General features: G+C 64.9%; 3 protein-coding genes across 3 annotated transcripts; all 3 read left to right on the top strand.

Annotated features, from left to right (window-relative positions):
• The first annotated feature begins 250 nt into the window (after window positions 1–250).
• On the top strand, window positions 251–3572 carry GHDC (GH3 domain containing). Its single transcript, XM_066336623.1, has 7 exons — window positions 251–941; window positions 1016–1592; window positions 1848–2031; window positions 2120–2191; window positions 2290–2423; window positions 2543–2631; window positions 2723–3572. The coding sequence occupies exons 1-7, from the start codon at window positions 519–521 to the stop codon at window positions 2921–2923; spliced, it is 1680 nt and encodes a 559-aa protein (XP_066192720.1). The 5' UTR covers window positions 251–518; the 3' UTR covers window positions 2924–3572.
• A 1243-nt stretch (window positions 3573–4815) lies between these two features.
• Window positions 4816–15270, top strand: LOC136372074 (inactive phospholipase C-like protein 2). Its single transcript, XM_066336537.1, has 6 exons — window positions 4816–4995; window positions 9220–11709; window positions 11934–12137; window positions 12749–12824; window positions 14208–14317; window positions 14425–15270. The coding sequence occupies exons 1-6, from the start codon at window positions 4816–4818 to the stop codon at window positions 14608–14610; spliced, it is 3246 nt and encodes a 1081-aa protein (XP_066192634.1). The 3' UTR covers window positions 14611–15270.
• HCRT (hypocretin neuropeptide precursor) lies at window positions 14707–17048 on the top strand. The gene has a single exon (XM_066336543.1). The coding sequence runs from the start codon at window positions 16550–16552 to the stop codon at window positions 16865–16867; it is 318 nt and encodes a 105-aa protein (XP_066192640.1). The 5' UTR covers window positions 14707–16549; the 3' UTR covers window positions 16868–17048.
• The last annotated feature ends 2475 nt before the right edge of the window (window positions 17049–19523 follow it).

Genomic DNA, 19523 nt, shown 5'->3' with positions numbered 1-19523 from the left:
GCTCTGGGTGCCACGTGTGTCTTGGGACAGAGGCGGGACCCTCTGGGGAGCTTCTCATCTCGAGTGCACCAGATGAGTGCCGGGGTTGTGCCCGGTGTTTGGGGTTCCTATTCCCGAGGGTGGGATCGTCGAGCCTCCGTTGGCAGAAGCTGGGCGGATCCGGGGGACTCTGTCCGGGCGGGAGGGCGGCCCTGGGGCGCAGGGGCTGGGGCCGTTCTTCCGGGCAAAAAGCAAAGTAAATCCCATCAATTGCCCTGTTTTTGCAAAGAAAGAGCTTGCTCCTGATGGAGTGGTAGAGGGCGCTGGTATTCGGGGTTCAATTGCGGTTGAATTCCCCGCCGAGCGGGGGTCTCCGGGTGTGCTGTGCAAGGGCGAAAATGAAAATAAAAGTAAAGCGGGGAGGGGGGCGGCGCCGGGCGCGATAATTTACCGTCATTTCTGCCGGAGGCGGAATAGCCGGGTGGGCGAGGGGAGTCCGGGGCCGGGTCCCTGCCCTGGGGCGGTGTCCACATTCCGCGATGCTGCTGGCGGTGGCGGTGGCGGTGGCGGCGGTGGCCGTGGCTGTGGCTGTGGCCGTGGCCGTCCCCGCGCTACGGCACCGCCTAATCCGTTCCGCGCTGCTCCGCTCCGGGGCCCGGTACCGGCGGCGGCTGGAGGCTCTGGGCAGCGACTTGCGGCTGAGTCAGGAGCGGCGACTGCGGCGCCTGCTGGGCACCGGGACGGCCGGCGGTGAGCGCGGGGCTGCGGCGCAGGGCGCGGGAAGGGGTCGGTGCCATGCTCGCCCTTCTCAGCTTGTGCTTCTCCCGGCAGGATACGAGGAGTTCCAGGAGCGGCATCCCCTGCGGCAGCCCTGTCGGGACGAAGCACCGGGGGATCCTGTTCCCCGGCTGCGTCTCTGGGCTCTGCTCGCCGGCTGCGGGGACACCGACCCCCGGCTGCAGGTACGGGGAGCGGCGGGCGGAGTGGGCGCGGATCCCCGCAGGGTCTTCCCTCCTGACCCTCCGCTCACACGCAGGGGTCTCTGCTCTACCTGGATGTCCTCGGCGCCGCCTTTCCACGGGCACTGGTCCATCGGGGCACGGCCCTGCTGCACTGGAGCCCCGGCTGTCCCCGCGCCCCGGCGGGGTGGCCGCTGCCCTCCCTGTACTGCACCCCGGCCGCAGCGGGCACCGTCCCCTCTCGGGCCGCTGCGCTGCGGCTGCAGCTGCTCTTCGCCCTGCGGCAGCGTGCGCTGCATGTGCTGGAGGCCGGGCTGGCAGCCGAGCTGCAGGACACGCTGGTGGCCCTGCGCACGGAGTGGCCCCGGCTGGCCCAGGAGCTGGCGCTGGGCAGGCTGAGCCCGCAGCCCGGGCTGCCCGAGGAGGTGCGGGGCCAGCTGCAGGCACTGCTGACCCCTGATGCTGCCCGGGCAGCCGAGCTCCGTGCTGAGTGCACCCGCGGCTTCGAGGGCATCGTGTTGCGTCTGTGGCCACAGCTGGAGGTGGTGGTGGTGAGGACGGCGCATGGCACGGAGCGGCTCTACTGCGACTCTCTCTGCCAGGCCGACTGCCAGGGGCTGCCCTTCTACTGCCCCTTCTACCAGGCAGCAGGAGGTGAGTGTTCTCCACGCTAGTGTGTCCCCATGATCTGCCCTGGGTGCCCCCAGGGAACTGCTGCCATATGGCAGCACAAATCTCCTTGCCCCAGCAGATGCTGGTGCATCTCTGTGCTGCATTCCCTTCCTGCAACCTGAAAACAGCTCACTCCTGGCACCAGCAAAATTCTGCCCTTAGGAGAGGGGTGAGGCTTCTGTGGGCAAGCATGAGGGGTCTGGGGAGCTCACGTTGGCACATGCTGCCTCTGCCCAGCCCTGCTCGGTATAAACCTGTGGCCAGTGGAGCCAGTGCCCCGATTCCTGCTGTGCCCTGACTGGGCTTTCTGCGAGTTCCTGCCCTGCCTGGCCAACAAGGAGCCACGGACGGTGCTGCTGGATGAGCTCTGGGAGGGACGCGAGTATGGGCTGGTTGTGACAGCTCAGCCAGGAGAGTACAGGTGCCTCCTCCCTCCTGTGTGTCCTGAGGGGCTGCCTGCCCCAGCCCCATGCACCCTTCTCCCTCTCACACTCTCCCTGCCCGTGCAGGTACCGTGCTGGGGAGGTGCTAAAGGTAACCGGCTTCCACAAGCAGTGTCCCATGGTGGAACCTGTGCGCAGGTGAGGACACCCCAAGCCCTGTCCCTCACCTTAGCGAGCTGCACCCATCTATGGGACAGGAGGGTGCCAGTGACCCACCCTGTGTCCCTGCACCGCAGGGAGAGCCAGACATTGAGCGTGAGAGGTGAGAGCATCCCTGAGGAGCAGTTCTGCCAGAGCCTGTGCCGCACCCTGAGGATGTGGCCAGGTGCTCGCCTGATTGACTACGTGTGTGTGGAGAGCAGCCTCCTGGGTGAGTTCACCTGAGCAGCCCAAGTCGCCCCAAAAATGCAGCTGGCATTGTGTGGGGCTCTGCAGCCCTCCCCCAGAGGGCTGTGGGGCAGCTTTGACACACTCGTGGTACTGCTCCAGGTGACTCTTCGGGGCCCTGTGCCCCCCACTACGAGGTGTTCCTGGAGCTGCAGGGCCTGCGGGACCTGTCGGAGGGGCAGCGCTACAAGGTGAGCAGGGCATGGGCTCTGCTCTGGGGCTGTGTGGGGTGCTGAAGGACACAGTGTGGGACCAGCACGGGCACCTGCCCTCTCTTTGCAGCTGGACCAGCGTCTCCAGGAGGATTTCCCCGTCTACAAATCCTTCCGCTTCAAGGGCAGCATCGGGCCCCTGCGCCTGCACCTGGTGAGGCCTGGGAGCTTCAGCCGGCTGCGGGAAGCGCTGGGCTCCCCCGTGCCCATGCCCAGGGTCCTGCGTGAGGAGCAGCTGCTGCGGCTCATCCAGGGATCAGTCATCTCCTAGGGCAGCCTCGGGGTCCTGCAGCCCTTCCACCCTGGGGTTCACTTGGCATACACCCTCTGAGGAGGGGCCGTGTCCCTGGGGCGAGAGGGCGTGGGGGGCAAGAGTGCCCAGCCCCAGGGATTTGGCTTAATGGAGCAAATGAAGACATTGAGCTTGACCGTGTTCTGTGTGGCAGCAGGCACTGGTGGGCACCACTCAGTGCTGCTGTGGGGATGGAGCAAGAGCTTGGGAGCATCCCGGGGCAGTGGGATGCTGCAGCTGCAGGGCCACCTCCCTCAGTGCCATGGCAGCACCTGCAGCCACAGTGGAGTGGGTGCCTGTGCCTTCCCAGGGGACACACTGGGCACCACAGCCCGTGGCTGAGGCAGAGGGCTCAATGGAAACCTCTGTGGGAGCAGGAGGAGCAGAAGAGCCGTGGTTCATCACTGAGCATTGGGCCCTTGTGGCATTTTGTCACCTGGCAGGGACACTGCAGGCAGGGCTCAGGTGGTCACAGGTGCCACAGAGCAGCTGCCCAGCTGGGCTTCAGTGCGTGTCCATTGGTTTAAAAATAAGCTCCAGTGAGGGCTGCTTTTAAATGTTTTAAAAACCAAATGCAAAATAAAGGAGGATTATCTTTTAAAAATAAATAAAGGACCTCATTCTGGGATTGATTTTTTTTTAGACTATTATTTTTAATCCTCATTAAAGAGATTGATCAAGCAATCTGACTGCTCTGGGGGCTGAGGAGTTGCTGCTGTTCTCGGGGGTCCTGGGGAAGGGGCAGCCATGAATATTTAACCAGCTGAGCGGCTGCTGCACTCTGGAGGCACCAGGCTCTTTGTGCCTTTGAGGCACATGTGTACCATCGGGAGGGACTGGTCATTCCCCCTCGCTCATTAAGGGTTACTTCAAGGGCTGGCGAGGGCGTGTGGGGCACCTGCTGTGCTGCAGCTGCTGCTGGGGGGCAGCCGGGCCGTGGGCAGGAGATGATGTCTTGAACAAGGCTCTCACAAAGCAAAACATCACCCGGCACAGCCGAGACCCCGGCCAGAGGTGAACCTGGCTGAGGCCTGTGCTTCCATACCTCCTGGGAAAAAAAAAAAAAATGGAGTGAAATTTCTGCTCCAGGTCGCAGAGAAGCTTTGCCTTGGGCTGGGAGCAGCCCGCAAGAGAAGCCTTGAGCCGTGCCTGGCGGAGCCGTGCGGGGCCGGGGCTGCACTGGGTGGCTCTGCCGGCACTGCCGTGCCTGGGTACCACCCCGGTGGGAGGGGAGGCTGCTGGGGTGGAACCCGCTGGGCAGGGCCAGGCTGCTGAGCGCCTGCCTGGGTTCGGATGCCAGGCTGCAGGGTGCAAGGTCGATTTGAGTGCCCGGCTGCAGGGTGCAGCTTGTTTTGGGTGCAGGCTCACGTGTGCTGCTGGTGCCGAGGGTACGGGGTGCCCGGCTGAAGTGTGTCAGGCTGGGTTTGAGTGCCCGGCTGCAGGGTCCGGGCTCGGACGGGGTCCCACCGGGATGGGGCGGCTGCCGGTCCCGGGCGCTGCGGTGCTGGGCGGAGGCCGGGGATGTCCCGGCGGTGGAAGGTGCCGGTGCCCGGTGCCCGTCCGCGCGCCCCGCCGCTGCAGCGAGGGGCGAGGGGGCCGCGCCGCCCCCGTCCCCATCCTCATCCCCATCCCCATCCCCATCCCCATCCCCATCCCCATCCCCATCCCCATCCCCATCCCCATCCCCATCCCCATCCCCATCCCCATCCCCATCCCCGCCGCGTCCCCGCCCCTGGCCCGGCCCGTCCCCTCCTCCCGGCCGCGCCGCCTCCCGCCCGCTCCGCCACTGAGCCCGCAGCGGCGGCGGCGGCGGGCGCAGGCTCCGGGCGCCCCGGGGCCCCGCGGCGGCCGCTGCCCTGAGGCCGCGGGGGATGGCGGAGGGGCCCCGGGGCGCCCCGCCGCCGGGCTCGCCCCGCCCCGCCGCGCCGCTGCCCAACGGGCCCCGCGGCGGCGGCGGCGGCAGCCCCGGCTCGGGCTCGGGCAGCAGCAGCCGCGAGGACTCGGCGGAGCGGAGCCCCGCGCCCGCCGCGCCCCGGGCCAGCATCATGAAGGTGAGAGCCCCGCACCGGCAGCGAACCGGCTCGGCCCCCCCGCGCCCCGGGCCCGGCACCTGCGCAGCGCTGGGATGCCGAGCCGTGTCCCCGCGCCGAGCCCCGCGTCCCCCCGCACCGGCTCTTTTCGCGGCTCCTCGCTTCCCCTGTGCCCGTGGAGCGGCTCCGAGGAGCTGCAGAGCAGCCGCATCCCCGGGCGACCGAGGGTCGCCACCTGCCCGCGGTGCCGGTCACACCGGGACTGACACGGCGTCCCCGCGCCCTGCCCGGACCCAGGGTCCCCAAGGGCACAATCTGGCCCGGCTCGGCTTTGTGGAGTGTTCGTGGGTTGCCCTGTCAAGTGCTATGGCCACGCTGCAGCATCGCCCGGTGCTGCTCAGGATACCCCCGGGCTCCCGTGAGAAGACGCCCGCTCCTGCCCCTCGAGCAGCTTCTGCTCTCCCGTGCTCTCTCCTGACAAGCGCTGAGCCTTGGGCCTGGCCTGACCAGTTTGCAGTCTGCTCCCGACACTGGTGTTGGTGTTACCGGGCCGTGGGGGGGCCGGGGTCCAGGGAGGGTCTCGGGGGTCTCCCACCTGGGTGGACAGTGGATCACACGTGTGCTTTCCTAAATGAACCCCTCTGATTGTGCTGATGCCAGCGGTACTCGCTGACACAATAGGTCACGTCCGCCCGGGACTCGCCTCCCTGCTCTCGGCAGCCTATTTTAAGCTGGGATTGCTCCGGTGCTATTAATACCCCGTGAGGGGGCTGTTTCCGTGGTGCCCCAGCCCCACTCTTCTGTCCCCGGGATCCAGTTTTGTGTTCGGCGGTGTCAGGACCCCGAGTCCCTGCCTCTACCCTCCCGGGCTCTCGCTGCAAACTGTTGCGGGGGCGGCCGGGCTGTGCCCACGCGGTGACGGCACCGGAGACCTGCCGGTGCTCCCGTGCAACCAGAGGCTGCTGCCAGGGCTCCGTCTGTGCCCGGTTTCCTTGGGGACCTTGCCGGCCTCTCCTGCTCCTCCTGCGATGGACCAACATTCTTCCTTGCCCAGGGACCATCCGTGGGCACCACGGGCTGGGGGTGGTGAACCTCTCGCTTGCGCCCTGGGCGGGCGCATCCCTGTCACCACCTGCGTCACCACGGGATTTGGCCTCACGTGAAGGTCGGGTGGCCCAGGGCCAGCGCTGGTGGGGGAGGGTGCTGGCCCGGCGGGAGGTCAGACCCGGACAGTGTCCCCAGCTTCTGCTGATCCGTTGTGCATCTCCGAGTCCATCCGGGGCCTGAGCAGCAGTGGAGGCACATGTGGAAAGAGCTGCCAGATCTGTTATTTTTTGGGATTTCCAGAAAAGGCTGGAGGAGTGAATCTGAAAGTGCGACTCAGTGGCTGTGTGGAGAGAGAGGGACCAGGGGCAGCAGAGTTGTCCCCTGCAGTGTCCCCTAGCTAGAGGACCTTCCTTCTTTCCAGGCTGAAAGCGGAGGGGGCTGGGGGTCCCCTGGGCTGGAAGGATGCTGGAGAGGCACTTAGGGATATTGGATCTATTCTTCCCTGCTGCAGTAGGTGTCCCTTCCCTAGAATTTTGCCATTCTGTCCCCTGAGCCCCTTTCCCATCGTGCTCCAGCCCCAGGAGCTGTGTGGTGCCTCTGCTGGGATCTGACTCCATGGCCCCTCGCCGGGGAGCGGCAGCTGGTGCCGCGGGGAGTGGATGTGTCAGTCGCTCTCTTCTTGGCAGGGAATAAACGACGGTAGAAAAGCCCTGACTGCGCCTGGTCTCCCACTGGCTCAGCTCCGGGTGCCTGCCTGCACCCCTGCCCACGCTGCCCAGCCTGGGATAGGGGTAGTGGGGAATTCAACTGCACATAAGTCACATCACGGCCAGGCTGGGGGATAAAGGGAAGGGAGGGACGATGATGGGCCCTTCTCCATCCCGTGCTTTGAGAGTGGCCGCGAACGGTGGCCGTCACGTGGAGGCTGAGATTAGGGCATCAGCACTCACCAGGGCACTAATGCAGGAGATAATTGGCTGAAGAGGTGCTTAACACATGCAGCAGAGCTGGGCAGGGCAGGCAGCTGGGCTGGAACGTGCCCTCCTTGCGAGCCCACGCTCACCGCTGGCGTCGTGGTCGACATCAGCATCGTGGTCTGTGCTTTGCTCTGCGGAGGAGCCCTGCCTACTCCCTGCTCAGCTCGCTGGCACAGTGAGCAGGATCCCTGCTCCAGCCGGAGCTCTGCCCTCTGTCTGGGGGTGTTCCATGCTGTCATGGCCATTGAGCGCCGTGTTCTCCCGGCTCCGCTGCTGCCTTGCTCATCACCTGCCTGCACCACTCCTGCCACGCCTCGCCCAGCACTTCGTGGGCTGTCCGCCGGCTTGAAGACCACCTGGAACAGCCCGTGAAGGGGCTGCCAGGGAGCAGAGGCTCTTCCCTGCCGCTCCCCAGGCCGCACTGAGGAGTGTAGGGCAGCTGCAGAAGGGAGACTCCTCGCATCCCCTGCTCGCTGCTTGCCCGTGCAGAGGGAGAAGCAGAACCTGTGTGCCGCAGGGCGCTCTTGGGTCTGTGCCACACATCCGCACCCCAAAAACGCTGCAGTGAGCATCCCCTCCCCTATCTAAGCCTGGGCGGGTGGGGGTCTGCAGGGAGGGCGTTTGGGCTTTTGCCCTGAGCTGGGGTGGTGGGGGGACCGGCAGGGCTGATGCCGGTGGGGCGCGTCTGGCTGCCTGCAGCAGGCCCAGCTGGAAGCAGGTCCCTGGCTCTGGGTGCACGCAGGCCCCCCGCCCGTGTTTCCTTTCCGGATGGATTTCCTGTTTTCAGCTGTGGGGCCCGGTGCGGAGCCGCCCGGGGTGGGTGCGCCGGGCGGGGAGCGGGGCTGCCGAGGGGCGGGGGTCCTGCCGGGGACCGGAGGTGCGGCCCTCGGTGTCCAGCGCCCCTCGGCCAGCTGCGGGCAGGGGCTGCCCCTCAGTGGGGTGCTCAGATTGCAGCGTGCAGGAAGCATCCGGCGGCGAGTCCTTCCCCGCAGGGCTGGCCGATGGCGGGACCTGCCGCTGAGCGCCTGCCGACCCGAGGGATGGCTGACACCGAGGCAGGGTCTTGGAGCTCGGCCAGCTCCCTGGAGCAATATGGCAGCGAGAGGATGCAAACAGCCACCACATCCGAGCTCCAGGATAGGAGAATATACCTGGTTCTAACAAGCGGCTGAGAGCTGGTGCTGGTTCCTCCTTTCTCCGGGCCGTTGTGTCCCGGGCATCCCTGGAGGATTTTCCCCATTCCCTAGGGAAACTGTACATCCATTTGTACGACCTATCCCGAATGCCCTTGGCTGTGGCTGCCTGACCCTGTGGGGCAGATCCCGATCCTACAGGAACAGGCACGGGATGTGATAGTCCAGGTGCAGCCTCGTGCAGGAGCTGTGGAAACTCTGTGGGCACTGGAGGGGAGCAACCCCTCACCTCCAACCTGGGCAGCTGAGCAGGACCTGCCTCTGACAGAGACACCACCAGATTAGAGGTGACTCACCATAATCTTGAAGAAGTGGATTAAATCTCCTCCTACTGTGCTGCTTAATGAAATCCATCCCATAATACACTCCTGGCCCTTATCCCCTGCCCCTGCCAGCCCCGTGGCAGCTGGGTCCCCCCTCCCTGTAGTGAGGCAGGACAGAGTGTGGCCATGAGGTGCTGGCAGCAAACATCCCATGCCCTTGTGACCCTGTGCTCTGTGGGACAGAGACGTGGCCATGGTCGTCCCCAGCACGTGGCACTGGCAGCGAATGTCCTGCCCTGCTCCTCACAGAGGAGCAGGGGGGGTCTGTCCTGGGCTCCCTAGGAGCAGCTCTGCTCATGCATCACATGCTGGGTGTCTGTTTTCCTCTGGTGTCCCCGGGCCAAGGAGACAGGGGCTGTGCTGGGCTGCTGGCGCATGGCTGTGCCTGTGAGGGTGAGTGAGCAGTGGGGAAGGATCCAGCTCAGGGCCAGGAGCAGGAAGGAAGGAAGGAAGGAAAGCAGAGTTAAAATAAGCCAGGCAGTGAGCTGTGAGGGAAGCCAGGGCTGGAGCTGGCTCCCAGCCCCCAGGAGAGGGGCGGGCTGGTGTGGAATGGGCTTAACGTGGTGCTGGGGCACCCTGAGGCAGTGCTACACACTGCTTTGGGCTGGGGTGGGGGGACAGTGGGGCAGGAGGAGGCCAGGAACTGGTGGGGCATGTGCTGCCTGGCTGTTCCCTGATGGCTCTGCTCCTTTCCCACCCTGGCAGGATGGCTCTCGGCAGCGGCCGCCGCAGAAGAAGAAGACAGTGTCCTTCAGCTCCATGCCCAATGACCGCAAGATCAACAGCACAGCTGCCTGCATCTCCCTCATGCTGGAGGGCTGTGAGCTGAAGAAGGTGCGCTCCAACTCCCGCATGTACAGCCGCTTCTTCGTGCTGGACGCTGACATGCGCTCCGTGCGCTGGGAGCCCTCCAAGAAGGACTCAGAGAAGGCCAAGATTGAGATCAAATCGGTCAAAGAGGTGCGTGTGGGCAAGAAGACACCTGTCCTGCGCAGCAATGGCCTCTCCGACCAGTTCCCGGATGAGTGTGCCTTCTCCATCATCTACGGAGACAACTACGAGTCCCTGGACCTGGTGGCCAGCTCAGCAGATGTGGTGAGTGCCTGGGTGATGGGGCTGCGTTATCTGGTGTCCTATGGAAAGCACAGCCCTGAGGCACCCGGGACTGGCCACCCCAGCCTCCGGACGTCTTGGATCTCCTCCGTCTTCGACCTTGCTGACCTGGAGAAGTCTGGCCGCATCCCCGTGTCCCGGGCGGTGCAGCTGATCAAAGCACTCAACCCTGGCATGAAGACCTCCACCATCGAGCTGAAGTTCAAGGAACTGCAGAAGGCCAGCGAGCGTCCTGGCACGGAGGTGGCCTGCGACCTCTTTGTGGAAGCATACTGCGAGCTCTGCACCCGCCCTGAGATCTTTTTCCTGCTGGTCCAGTTCTCCAGCAACAAGGAATACCTGGGTGTGAAGGACCTGCTGATGTTCCTGGAGGTGGAGCAGGGCATGGAAGGGGTGACAGAGGAGAAGTGCTTGGAGATTGTCAGCAAGTATGAACCGTCCAAGGAGGGCCGGGAGAAGGGCTACCTGGCCATCGACGGCTTCACACGTTACCTGCTCTCTGCTGACTGCTCCATCTTTGACCCGCAGCACCGCAAGGTCTGCCAGGACATGGCGCAGCCCCTCTCCCACTACTACATCAGCTCTGCCCACAGCGCTTGTCTGCTGGAGGACAACTTCTGGGGCCGCTCAGACATCAGCGGCTACATCAGTGCCCTGGGCCTGGGCTGCCGCAGCATCGAGCTGGTGCTGTGGGATGGTCCTGAGGGTGAGCCCGTGGTCTACACCAGCCCCTCAGCTGCCTCCTGCGTGCCCTTCCGTGCCGTGGTGGGGCTGATTGACCAGCACGCCTTCACTGCCTCCGCCTACCCCCTCATCCTCTGCCTGGTGGTGCGCTGCTCGGCTCCCCAGCAGCGACTCGCTGCCCAGTGCCTGCGCAAGACACTGGGGGAGAAGCTGTACCTGGAGCCCCCCAACCCTGTGGCGTCCTACCTGCCCTCCCCGGAGGAGCTCAAGGGCCGCATCCTCATCAAGGGCAAGAAGCTCCCGCCTACCTGCGAGGACAGCGAGGGGGAGGTGTCGGACGAGGAGGAGGGCTGGGAGCTGGCGCGGCGGCTGGGCCAGGAGGACCGGGAGGCACCGGAGGGAGGTGGCCTGCGGCGGGTGCGTCTCAGCCGTGAGCTCTCGGAGCTGGTGAGCCTCTGCCAGGCAGTGCCCTTCCAGGACTTTGAGAGCTCCAGACGTGGGCAGCGCTACTGGGAGATGTGCTCCTTCAGTGAGGTGGAGGCGGGACGCTTTGCCAATGAGTGCCCAGCTGAGCTGGTCAGCTACAACAAGCGGTTCCTCTCCCGCATCTACCCCAGCCCCATGCGCATCGATGCCAGCAACATGAACCCCCAGGATTTCTGGAAGTGCGGCTGCCAGATGGTGGCTATGAACTACCAGACACCAGGGCTGATGATGGACCTGAATGCGGGCTGGTTCCGGCAGAACGGGGCCTGTGGCTACGTCCTCCGCCCCGCCATCATGCGGGAGGAGGTCTCCTACTTCAGTGCCAACGCCAAGGACTCCCTGCCCGGGGTGTCTGCCCAGCTCCTACACCTCAAAGTCATCAGTGGGCAGAACCTGCCTAAGCCCAAGGGCTCAGGGGCCAAGGGGGAGGTTGTGGAGCCCTATGTCTGCGCTGAAATCCATGGCATCCCGGCTGACTGTGCTGAGCACCGCACCAAAACAGCCCTGCAGAGCGGGGACAACCCCATCTTCGATGAGAGCCTGGAGTTCCAGATCAACCTGCCGGAGCTGGCTGTCCTGCGCTTTGTTGTGCTGGACGATGACTACATCGGGGACGAGTTCATTGCCCAGTACACCATCCCCTTTGAGTGCCTGCAGCCTGGCTACCGCCACGTCCCCCTCCAGTCGCTGGCTGGGGAGCCCCTGCCCCACGCCACCCTCTTTGTGCATGTGGCCATCACTGACCGCCGCGGCGGGGGCAAGGGGCACCGCCGGGGGCTGGCAGGGCGCCGGGGCCGCCGAGTGCGGGAGTACACTTCCACCAAGGCCACTGGCATCAAAGCCATCGATGAAGTCTTCCGGACGGCCACCCAGCCGCTGCGGGAGGCCACTGACCTGCGGGAGAATGTGCAGGTAAGGACTCTGCATAGGCACTGGGGGACCCAGTTTTGCAGGGGAGGATGGGGCCGGAATGAGAGTGGTGGGGAGCCAAGCTGTCCCCCTTTTCCTGGGGGATATGAGCGAGGAACCTTACCTGGAACAGAGAGCTGTGGGAAATGAGGGTCTTCCTGTGTCCTGGGGGTGCTCCTGGGGGTCCTCCCAGCTGAACTCCTGACACTGGACACTGGTCTCTGCAGAATGCGTTGGTGTCCTTCAAGGAGCTGTGTGGGCTGACACCCGCTGCCAATATGAAGCAGTGCATCCTGACCGTGTCCACGTGGCTGCTGCACAGTGACAGCGCACCCAGTGTCACCCTCAACCTGGCAGAGCAGTACCCCCCCATGGAGGCCCAGGGCCCCATCCCTGACCTGCTGCGCAAGGTCCTCACTGCCTACGAGACGGTAAGTGCCATCCTGCTGGGGCTTGGCTCCTTGGGGAGGATCCCTGGGGTCAGTGGCACTGGGACCAGCACTCAGTGGTGGTGCAGGTTTTATCGGATGAACATGGGCAGTTTTTGTGAGATGAACCTGAATAGGTTTTGTAGGATGAACCCGGGCAGGTTTTGTGGGATAGATCAGATGGTCCTAGGACAAGGAACCCTGAACTCACTGTACCCATCCTGGGGCAGGCAAAGGTGAGTGGCCAGGGGGCTGCATGAGGACTGCCCATGGAGGAGTCCTGCCAAGGCACAGGCTTGCCCAGATCAGTCTGACCCTCAGACACTGCAGCCCCTACCCTGTGCCTCCCTTACCCTGATCCCACCAGGTGGAAGAAAGCCCATTAATAGCCACAGCCAGAGCTGCTTCCTTCTTTTGTGTTGAAGGGAACTTGGCCATTGGCCAGGTGCTGGTCACACCATACCCGGCTGTGTGTGGTGAGGTGGGAAGGGCCAGACCCCAGGCACCAGGCTGGTGTAGGGGACAGCCCCTGATGAGCCCTGTCTCCCCATCCACTTGGCCAGGGGGCACAGGGCCAAGACTGCCCCAGGTCCTCATGCTTCCCCTCTCCCTAGATGATCCAGACCAGCCGGACGCTGATCGAGTCTGCGGATGCGGTGTATGGGAAGCTCATCCAGGCACAGCAGGCAGGTGGGTCCTGGAGGGCAGCCCCAGCTCCGCTGTGGCTCTGGCTGTGGACCCAGGCATGTCCTGGGGTATTGGGGCTCAGGGCTTCCTGCACTGGGGCAGGGTGTGGGCAGGTGGGCTGCAGAGCTGTGTGGTAGGGAGCAAGCAGAGTGGGGGAGGCTGATGAGGAAGCAGGGAAGAGTCATTAGCTGTCAAAAACCAGAACATAATTAGTGCCAGAAATAACAGGCTGGGGCTGACGGCAGAAATGGCAACTGAGTGTTAAGACTTCCCAAACACATGGCAGAACCCACACAGGCAGGTGCTGCTGCCGCCTGCCCTGGTCCTCCCCGCAGGTGCCCCCACTGGCAGCTGCCTGGGACCTCTGGCCCCACTCCAGGCCCCGATGGCTGCGTGTTGTTGGCTGGGACCCACAGGGGTAGCTCCACCAGCTCCAGGGGCTTCTCTGGGCTCTCCATGGGGCTGGGAGAGTGTCAGGAGCTGGAGGGGCTGGGGAAGAAGGAGGGGGCCCTGCTCTGCTGTCCCCGCCATGCCAGCCTTGCTGCCAGCAGCCGTGTTTGTTCCCTGCCTACGCGGCAGACGGAAATCTCCCCAAGCTCTTGGCTCAGCTCTGCCACTGCTGCGAGCGCTGGGGGAGTGAAGCAGTGGGGCACAAGCTGCAGAGCACAGTTTGGTGCTGTGCCCTCCCGTACTGCTCTGGCTGCTGCACTGGAGTGCTGCAGGGCAGAGTGATTCTGGGGCGTGCCGCCACTCGGGGTGATGGTGGGCAGCAATTTGGCGGCTGCAGCCCCCACCCCCGTGCCCTGGTGCTGCCTGTCCCTGCTTTCAGCCTGGCTGTGCCATGGACAAGCCCCTGTGCTGCTGGCACAGCCAGTACCCGGCTGGCAGGAGCTGGGGGCCCGGGGAGCTGCGGTGGGGGCGCGGGGCCGTGGGCGTGCTGATTGGCAGCATGAGGGTGAGGGAGCTGCGTGGGAGTCCTCGCGTGGGCCCAGAGCCGGTGCTGCGTCAGGAGGGGTAAATATAGCACCCACTCACGGGGATGTCACGTGGGGCACAGTGACGGGGGGTCTGGTGGCTCCGCTCTGACTCCCCCCCAGATGAGCCATGGAGCGCGGGAGCTGTGCCTCTGCCCAGGGTCTTCACTGCCCTTCCAGACCTCGTGGTCTCTGGGGTCCAGAACAGCCACATGCTGCACCTGGGATGGTGGGGGTTCCACTGGCCCATGGAGGATTCGTGAGGCTGCCGGGGCAGTGGGGAGCCCACCCAGCCTCCAACCCCATGGTGGGCAAAGGCCATCCCCCTGGCTTGGTCCCTGTGGGTCGTGGGTGGTGGCCCTCCATGTGCCAACGTCCCTGCACCCACTGAGCACCTCTCCCACCAATGCAGGGATGGATTTCCACAAGGAGCTACACCGCATCGAGACCAAGGAAGGGCTGCGGGGCCGCAAGCTGCAGAAGGCGCTGGAGAGCTTCGCCTGGAACATCACTGTCCTCAAGGTGAGGGGCAAGGGCTGCGCGGACACACCTGCCCTGCCCTGCCCTGCCCTGCCCCGTCACCGTCCTGCCTCCATCCTAACACAGCCCCCAATGTCTCCTCCCCGCAGGGCCAGGCTGACCTCCTCAAGCATGCCAAGGCAGAGGCACTGGACAACCTGTGGCAGATCCACAATGCGGGACAGTCCTGCGGCATTGGCAGGAACGGATCAGCCTCACCCGAGCCCTCCCGGCTGCAAGCCCCGCTGGAGCCTATCCCTGAGACAGACGGAGGTGGCGACACAGCGTCTTGCTGACCCCGGTCTGGGGCTCGGGGCCCGGACTGAGCACTCCAGGCCGCAGGGGCCGGGAGCAGGGAGCCTCAGCCTGCCTGGGGAATGTGTGTGAGGCTGGGTGCCTGAGCTCTGCTGTGTTGAGGGGCTTGCACCAGAATTCAGTGGAGAGGTTGGGGAAAGATGTCCCTGCTCCCTGTTGCCTCACCAAGCTCCCAGAGGACTCATCCGTCCCCTCCATCTGCTTCTGGAGCCAGTACTCTGCCGAGGGGCCAGTGGGGATGCTGGTACCTCAGTGCCCATGTGCATGTACCCCCAGCCTGCTGTGCCAGATGCTATTTGGAAAAGCAGCCCCAGGTCTGGGCTCTTGCTCACCCTCCCCAGGGCTGCAGGTTTGGCCTTCACCAGCTCTGGGGAAAACCTGGTTGGCAGGAAGGATCCTGGCTTGTCTGTCACCTCCATAGCATTCCTGGGGTCCCCACAATACAGAGAGGCTGGGAGGCTCTGCTCTCTGGTGCAGCAGATGTGGGACCAGGGTGCCCCGGGACAGCAGATGTGGCTTCTGGTATCAGAGGAATGTGTGAGTTCATCCCCCGGGGCAAGGAAGTTCAGCACAAACACAGCCTGGAGGAGGTCTGGGGTCGGGCTGGGGCTGTGTAGTGTTATAAAGAGTGCAAGACCCTCCCTGGTGCCCTGTGGCTCCCTCTGTTCCAGGCACAGGACCAGGATGGGACGGTGTCACCAAACGGGATGGAGCGTGGCACCGGGTACAGGACTCTGGTGGCACTATCCCTCCCTGGCACCAGCCAAGCGCAGGGTGACGGCTCTCAACGTCAGTCAGGGAGCTATACAGCTGCTGGCACCCCTTTGTTCAGGGGCTTAATTAGCCTAATGGGGCTCTGAGCAGTGGCCGGTGCACTGCGCTGCTGTCGGAGCCGGAGCCAGCCAGCACTGACCTTCATCCCCTTTGTGCCAGCCCAGCAGCACGGCCCATGGGCAATTATGGCCTCATTAGTGCCAGGCACCCCGTCCAGTGAGTACCCTCACAATGGGGAGCTGCAAATGAGGGGAAAGGCCTGGATGGTCTCCGGGCTACCGGCCACGGTGCTCCCATGTCTCCCAGAGACCCGTTGCTCCCGCTGCCCCAGTGGTATTTTTGGCAGCACTATTGTGCTGGGCCCTATAAAGTGGCAGTGGCAGTGCAGGGTGCTGCACTGTTGGCTGCCTGATGGGACATGCCCCAGAGCCGCTCGGCCACCTGAAGACCCCAGGAAGGATGGAGGTGCCCAACACCAAGGTGGGGCTGGGGTGCTGCAGCCCCTGGGGACAAGAGAAGAGTGATGGGTGGGAGCTTGGAATGTTGGGCTGGGGGTGTGGGAGGGCCTGGCCAGTTTCTTGGGAAGCTCTGAGTGTGCAGCAAATCCCTGGGACTCCCTGACTGTAGCCAGCTGCCGATGAGGGGACCGCTTGGGAGGGAGCTGGGCATGCAATGCCTGCAGCATGGGTGCTTCCACTGCTTGTCCCGTGGCACTGGACAGCGAGGGAAGGGTGTTTGCCACAGCTGCTGTGTGCTGGAGCAGGGCAGGGGTGCGGTGAGGACACCCACATCTGGCTGCTGGTTGGAACAGAGGTGAGGGTGCTGGCCGTGCCCCAGTGCACCGAAGGGTGATGCTCCAGGTGCACCCCGGGTGTGGGGCTGGGCCCCTGCGGCAACAACCAGGGCAGGGGGGAATTGAAACACCGGTGAGCACAGCAGGGGAGACAGTCCTGGGGCTGTGCAGTCCCCGCTCTCTGCCCTGTCGCTGCCCTGCACTAACGCTGCCCGTTGCTCCGGCAGCCCCGGCGAGCTGCCTGCCTCCTTCTCCTGCTCCTGTTCTGTTCTCTGGCTGCTGCCCGGCAGAACCTGCCCCACTGCTGCCGGCAGAAGACCTGCTCCTGCCGTGTCTACGACCTCCTGCACGGCATGGGCAACCACGCCGCTGGCATCCTCACTCTGGGCAAGAGGAAGAGCGTCCCCCTGGCCTTCCAGAGCCGGCTCTACCGCCTGCTCCACGGCTCCGGCAACCACGCCGCGGGCATCCTCACCATGGGCAAGCGCGGGCAGCACCCTGGCACCGCCTGCCACGACACGCTGGGCTGCCCTGCGGGCACGGTCGCCCAGCCGACAGCGGTGCCCCGAGGCGCTGACACCAGCCCTGACGCCCCCAGGGAGTGCCAGGGATACTCAGGGAAGAACCTGAGCACGAGCCAGGCCCAGGGAGCTACAAGGAGCTTTTACTGAATGGGATGGAGGCAGCGGGACAGAGAGGGGATCCCTGGCAGGATGGACTCCGGGGACACACAGCTGGAGCTCAGTGTAAATAGCACTTTTAGATACCTCCTCCCAGCCCTGGCCCTGGCCCAGCCTGCTCAGGGCACCGCGGGCTCCGCGGCCTTTTACAATAAATGGTAGCCTGATGTCACCCGGCTCTGTTGTCTCTCTGGGGAGGGATCGGGCGGGCGCAGCTCAGCGCCGGGGCAGGAGCAGGAGCAGGTCCCTTCCTCCGCCGTGCTGGGAGTGGGCTCATCTGCGGCGCCTGCACTGGGGCGTGCGCGGAACCAGCTGCCTGGGTGCAGTACCGGGACAGAAGGTTAAGCGAGGCGCGCCCTTCGGCAGCCCCCGTGGGCCCGGGAGGGCCGGGGGTGAGCGGCTCCCGTGGCCGGGCGGGTCCCGGTGCCTCCCGGTACGGCGGCTCCGGTGCCGAGCGGGTCCTGCCGCCACCAGCCCCGAGCCCCCCCGGGACAAACCGCTCTACCCGCGGGCGGAGGACCGCGCTCGACGGTGCCGAGGCCCCTCCCGGTGCCGGGGCGGGGCGGGGGCGGGCCGGGAGCCCCGGGCGGGCCGGGATCAGCCCGCGGCGCTGCGGAGGGGCCGGGGGCGGCGGAGGCAGCCCCGCCACCGCAGCCCCGCGGCGGCCGGCCGGTCGGGCGGGACGATGCCGGTGATGAAAGGGCTGCTGGCGCCGCAGAACACCTTCCTGGACACCATCGCCACCCGCTTCGATGGCACACGTAGGGCTGGGACGGGACCGGGGAGGGACCGTGGTGGCGGCGTGGTGGGAAAGCGGGTGGGGAATGCCGCTGTTCGGCGGGAGACGGAGAACGGGACAGGGCTCGGCGCGGCCCCGCGGACCCGGCGCCTCGGCCGGGTGAGGCCATCCATGCGCTGTACGGGGACCGTCCCGTATCTGGGCTCGGTGCTCCGGGACTCCCCGTGCCCGTGTCCCAGGCCGCCCCCGCGATGCTCTCCCCGCTCCCGCTGCCGGGGCCGCTCGGTGTCGCCGCCGCCGCGCTCAGCACCAGGGACAGATCCCGGTGTCTGCGGGAAGGGAGCGCGGGGTCCCGGGAGGGGCGACGGAGATGGGAGAGAGCACGGTCGGTCTCAACACGCCCGGGCTGACCCGGGATCCCCAGGTTGTCCCGTCCCGTGCCCGAGTGGTGCCCGTGTCCCCGGCCGCTGAGTTCCTCTCCGTGTCCATGTGCCGGGGCTGGGATGGATTGAAGCCGAGATGGGTGATGCCCGAGTGCCACATGCCAGCTCCAGCACTGCTGGCACCATGAAGCCACCCGAGGATGGGCTGTGCTCACAACTGACCTCAGCTTCCTCTCCAAAACACCTGGAGCAGGTGTTTCTCGGGCCAGCTGCCCGCATGGTTAAACATCTCCTCCCTTGCTGGGAGTGACTGGCATGAAGATGGCACTGGGAGCCTGCAGCCACCTGCCAGGGCACTATGAAGGCACTTGGAGCACTCTGGAGCATTTGTTTGCTGCGATGCCGAGCTGTCTCCTGGACAGGAGTGGCACAGGGCAGCTCTGGTGGCACACGGGATCATTTGCCCGGGGAAGCTGTAATTTGGGATGTTACCCTTGGGGCTGCATTGTGTGAGAAATCTCTCTTCCCCAGCTCTGGTTAGGCTGTGCCTGGAGGTGACAGGGCAGGGCCACATGTACTTCATGATGCTGATCCCACTGTCCCTCCAGAGGGGCAGAGCTCCTGGATCAGGCTCTCCAAGGGAAGGGTTCCCGGGCAAGCTGCCTGCAACATCACAACCAAAGCCTTGGGAATTTACCCCAAAGGGCCTGGCTTTGCCTCCAATGCTCCGGCAGTCCCTTGTCCAAAGCTGCCCAACCACCTCTGGGCACTTTTAAACAGTGTGGGGCTTTGCGGGTTTGATGTGCCTCTTATCGGCTTTATCCGCCATGGAGAGGGGTTTAACACAGTGATACCCCGTGGGGAGTTAACCCTGCCTCTCATGGGCAGCCACTGCTCTGGCCCCCAGGGCACCCGGCCAGGCACACTGGCCACCATGGCTGGGGTCTGCCAAGCCTGCCAGGGCCACATCCTCCAGCTCAGGGAGCCACTCCCAAATGCAAACCCTTGTTTTCTGTTCTAATAACACATCCTGGATATCACCATAATCCCAGCTTCCCAGAGCCAAAATCTGGCCTTAGTCACAGCTTCAGGCTATTTTTGCTTCTCCGAGCTAATCCTGGGCTGAGCTGTGCTGTGGTGGCCCCACGGCACCCCCATCAGCCAGGGCTGCCTGTGGTTCCCTCCCTTCCCTCCCGTGGCCTCTTGCTGTGTTTGTCTTGCCCTGGCACCACTCTGCCCATGGTGTGCAGGTGCTGGCATCACTGTGGGCTCTTTTCTTCTGTGAGAGGGGGCAGAGCACATCTGCCTGATGCTGGCTGTGTGGTGCAAGGGTCCTGTGCTGGGCACCCACCACTGGAGACACTTTTGGGGCTGGGAATACCCTGCTCTGCCCACGCTGGGTTCCACCACAGTCCATGCAGCTGCACACCCGCTTCCCTGGAACCCTGCTAACATGAGCCCATCTGTCCCACTGGTGCTGTGGGGCAGAGCCTATAGCTGGGGGCTGTGGGGCAGAACAGCTGTT

Source organism: Sylvia atricapilla, chromosome 27 (assembly GCF_009819655.1).
Source record: "Sylvia atricapilla isolate bSylAtr1 chromosome 27, bSylAtr1.pri, whole genome shotgun sequence".
NCBI lineage: Eukaryota > Metazoa > Chordata > Aves > Passeriformes > Sylviidae > Sylvia > Sylvia atricapilla.
This window is presented reverse-complemented; position numbering and strand designations above follow the sequence as displayed.